The following is a 4,379-nucleotide window of genomic DNA, read 5'->3' on the forward strand; positions in this document are numbered from 1 at the left end:
TAACTAAATTGTGATATTTTTAAAGTATTTGGATATGTTAACTAAGTTGTAATTATTTATATAAATTCTTATAAAGGAATAAAGTATATACACTTAAGATTAGAATAGAGGTTGAGTCGGGCCGTAAGACCGGTGACACCTAGTTTTAAAGAAATTTCTGCATCAAGAACTCGAGACTCAAAATTGAGACCTTCGGTCAAACCTATTGACAATGCCTAATCTTGGTCAAGTAGACCGCCACTCCACTTATGATGGGCTGGAAAACTCTACTTGAAATCACACCGCTCACTACCTTGGCTACCACCCTTTAAATAAACACCTCACAAAATTTCCCAATCTTCTCGACGAGGAAAGCAGCTCCCACTTCTCCACTGCGCAACTTTATAGCGAGATTTTAGCAGATTTATTGTGCGATAAAAAAAGTTTCAACGAAGATTGAGAAAATCGATACTAAAAGGAAGAAAAGTTCTTCGATCTCAACGGATCGAAGAGAGAAAGATAAACAACAGCATCGCCACAGGAAGAGATCCAAAATGTCTTCAGGAGATAAAGTTAGGGCATCCCATATATTGATTAAACATCAAGGTTCCAGAAGAGCAGCTTCTTGGAGAGATGAAGATGGTACCAAATTTATTAAAAATACTACTAAAGAAAGTGCTATTACCCAACTCAAGGCCCTAAAAGAAGATATCCTTTCTGGTAAATCTAAGTTTGAAAATGTTGCTATGGAGCAATCTGATTGTAGCTCTGCTAAACGTGGCGGCGATCTTGGTATGTCTTTTCTTATCCTCGAACCAGGGTTTCTGATGTTAGTAGTTAACTGAATGGATTTGGAGTATATTTTTCGAGTTCTGAGACATTCTAGATTTGTTCCTTAAACTTCAATTTTTTTTGTCTCCGTTTTAGGGTTTCTGAAATAAATTTGTTCCGGAACTTATTGTGGACTTAAGGCTGTATCACTTTAGCTAGGGTATGTGACTAATTTACACAGGCTAATTTTCAGACCTTATGTTATATCCCTATGCCAGCAGTCACATGCTTGTCTCAAAGATTGAGCAACTCGGAATTACTGATTGCTACTCGGACAATCGTAGTAATGCTATAGCCAATACTTGCAACGAACCCCGACTTCTGTAAGGGATGTATTTATTAGACAAAAGGTATTTGCGGGCTTTGCTCGCTGCTCCGAGGGCATTTGTTGATAAGATCACCTGGCCACTTAAAAATCTTCAGTAAATATAATATAGTTTTTTAACACTTAATGTTAATTCTTAATGCTTGTTACTGGGGAGTCGTGTTTGTCTTTTAGTTTAAAGAATGGCGGTTGTGTATGTGTAAGTTTGATTGCTGATATTTATTCATCTTAAAGCTCAGTGGATGTTAAAAAAGCAATTGACCGTAGTGTCACTTTCTCTGTTACTGCTGGTATAACCTTACTTCAGCTCGCGAGTTCAATTAAGGGTTCTACCATCTTACTGTAATATAAAATGGGATTTTATATTTCGCATTAAATGAAGTTAGTATCTGGCATTTGAAGCTTTTGTGTTGTCGTGTTTATGTGCTCTTTTCTAGGACATTGTATTTGTATCTTATACAACTTATGTAAAAGCTGTAGAAAACGATCCAGCTTTATGTTGTTTGGGGCAGGGTGGTGAAGTCCAAAGTATATAGCCATATAGGATGAATCCGAGCCGTGGACACCAAACAATACAGAACAACTCCTTGTATGTTGAGAACCTTATATTTGTTGTTTACAGAACAACTCCTTGTGTAGTTTATAGAACAACTCCTTGGTCCCTCTAATCCCTAACCCTAGTTTAGCTAAACAAATAGACTAATACATGCCAGCGGCCAGCCTACAGCTTCAACTATCGGGGCTTCTCTTCCGAAAGAGCTTTCAGTCGCTATGACAGCCTACTAGGCGGAGCATACAAGTAATAAACCTTCCCACTTTGTCCTTGAACATTTGGTTCCAACTTATGCAACCATTAACCATTTCGTTGGGCGATGATGTCTACCTTGTTACCATATGGTATGACCTAGAGAACAAGTCATCTTAGATGTACAGAGATGCTATCTCTCATGTATTGTGAAAGTACAAAGCAGATTAGTTGCATTGGTACTTGAAGTTGAATTGCACTATATGATTGCATATCTTGTACTCATATTTTCAGTTGTCACTATGAATCTGTGATACTTGTGCTTGAAATACGTGGAACGCTATTTTGAGTATTCTGTGTGAAATTACACCGTGTTGTCTGCCGTCTTGTGAACTTGCTTGCAGATATTGAAAACTCATTATGGTATCTAATCATGTTACATTTGTAATTAAAATCTGATGCCTGTGTGAAATGTGTGAATTCAAGCATGGATGAATTGTACTCTCTAAGCTGGAACATACATTCTTACTTGTGCACTTTGATTGTTTTAGAAGTTATATATCTCTAAATATCTGCTGACTGTGGATTGTTGCAGGCCCTTTTGGCCGAGGACAGATGCAGAAGCCTTTTGAGGAGGCAACTTTTGCTCTGAAGGTTGGTGAAATTAGCGATATTGTGGATACTGATAGTGGTGTCCATATCATAAAGAGAACTGGCTGATGATTTGTGAGCTGAGAGAACCAATAAGGCCTCGAGTTATAGACAAGGATTTGTTTTGTTAAGGAGCGTACCACTTGAATTATCCTCTCTGGATGTTGACATATGTAATGATTACTGTTTCAGTACTGTTTCTTATATACCTCGTTTACATTTCAAGGCATCAGTTGTATCTACTTCTGGAGTCTTCTCAATGGCTGTGTGTTTTGGATATTTTTTTTTTAACTTCTGAAGTCTTCTCGATGGCTGTGTGTTTTGGATTTTTCTTAAATAATTTTAATGAGGATTTAACTTAAAGTTCATTCTTACAAACCACTGGGGATTGTAAAAGGTTATCTAAATTGAAAGCAGAAGGGAACTTGAAGTTTTGGTTGCTACCATTGATGTCTTCAGTGGAGTTTTTGTACTGCAATGCATATTTATTTTTACTTCTAGTGACTAATGAACCTAGTTTTGTGGCTTAGTAAATATCTTAGCCGTTAAATTCAGCCCTGTTCAAGTTGCCACAACTTGGTAAGCGATAGGGTGTGAACATGCTGAGGCTTAGAAGAAAAATAAATGTTGGTACAGATATAAGAAGCTACGAACTGGCCCTTTAAAAATCTGGTTTTTCTTGTGGAAAGTCGTTGAAGAAGAAGGCACTCCAGCCTTTGTTTTTCTTCAAGTTCGAGGATCAACACAGCAACACCCCTAAGGCACCTGAATTCAAGGAACAGAGAAGGAACAGAGACCTTACACTAAAAATAAAGATTCTAGTCTGGAATTTCAGCAACACACCTAAGGCACCTGAATTCAAGGAACAGAGACCTTACACTAAAAATAAAGATTCTAGTCTGGAATGTTCAGGGTTGTGGAAACCCTTTCATCCAAAATCACCTAAATTTCTTAATAAATCAAGAGAGACCAGAAATCCTATTCATGTTTGAAACCAAATCCCCAAGATCATTAGTTACATCCATTTTTCCTACTAACCTAATTACCACATAGTAGATCGTCCGCAGGACTTGCAGGAGGACTAGTGGTAGCTTGGTTAGATGGTCTCTTTTTTGGTAGCTTTTATGAAAATCCTTATCCAGCCAACAGAAGCATAGCATGGGATTTCGTTGCAGAAATAAGAGCTCAAGTTAATAATAGAGATATGCGTTGGATAATCATTGGAGATTTTAACATGATTTTTGAGCAATCGGAAAAACTAGGTGGATGCCATTTAGGAAAACTGATAGTGAATACTATCATAGAATTCGGGAGAAAGCTGGACTATATGACTTAGGATACACATGATATGACTTTACATGGAACAACCACAGGAAAGGCCATAAGAATATTCAAGAAAGACTTGATAGAGCAGTTCTTAATGTTGAATGAAACTTGTGATTTCCAAATGTAACTTTATCTCATCTAGGAGCTATAGGTTCATACCATTGCCATATTCTCCTTACTTTGTTGATGGTAGATTTTCAGCAAGGGCTAAAATCGTAAAATCATGATACTGCATGTTTCTAACCCGGCTTCAGGTACGCATGTGACGATTCATGCTTCTACGATCCGTGAACCATTTTAACAATCTCTGATCGAGTACCTCTCAGAGCCACGATGAATATGATTCTCGAAAGGCCTCCCACTTGCTGAGCGTTCCATGCTATGCATTTCATCGTGCCCTCTATGTAGAAGAACGATTAGGCGGTCCTCTACATAATTGTTTGTTGAGAGGGCTTAACGCCTTCAGGACGTCGACGACACTCGTTGTTCCCTGACTACATAGAGAGACCCTCCTCTACATAG

At 38.0% G+C, this 4,379-nt stretch overlaps 1 protein-coding gene across 1 annotated transcript; it reads left to right on the forward strand.

Moving 5' to 3' along the window:
- Positions 1-314: 314 nt before the first annotated feature.
- LOC113349769 (peptidyl-prolyl cis-trans isomerase Pin1-like) lies at positions 315-2,961 on the forward strand. Its single transcript, XM_026593793.1, has 2 exons — positions 315-771; positions 2,476-2,961. Exons 1-2 carry the CDS (start codon positions 534-536, stop codon positions 2,598-2,600), a joined length of 363 nt encoding a protein of 120 aa, XP_026449578.1. The 5' UTR covers positions 315-533; the 3' UTR covers positions 2,601-2,961.
- Positions 2,962-4,379: the final 1,418 nt, after the last annotated feature.

Source organism: Papaver somniferum, chromosome 2 (genome assembly GCF_003573695.1).
Source record: "Papaver somniferum cultivar HN1 chromosome 2, ASM357369v1, whole genome shotgun sequence".
Classification (NCBI taxonomy): Eukaryota; Viridiplantae; Streptophyta; class Magnoliopsida; order Ranunculales; family Papaveraceae; genus Papaver; species Papaver somniferum.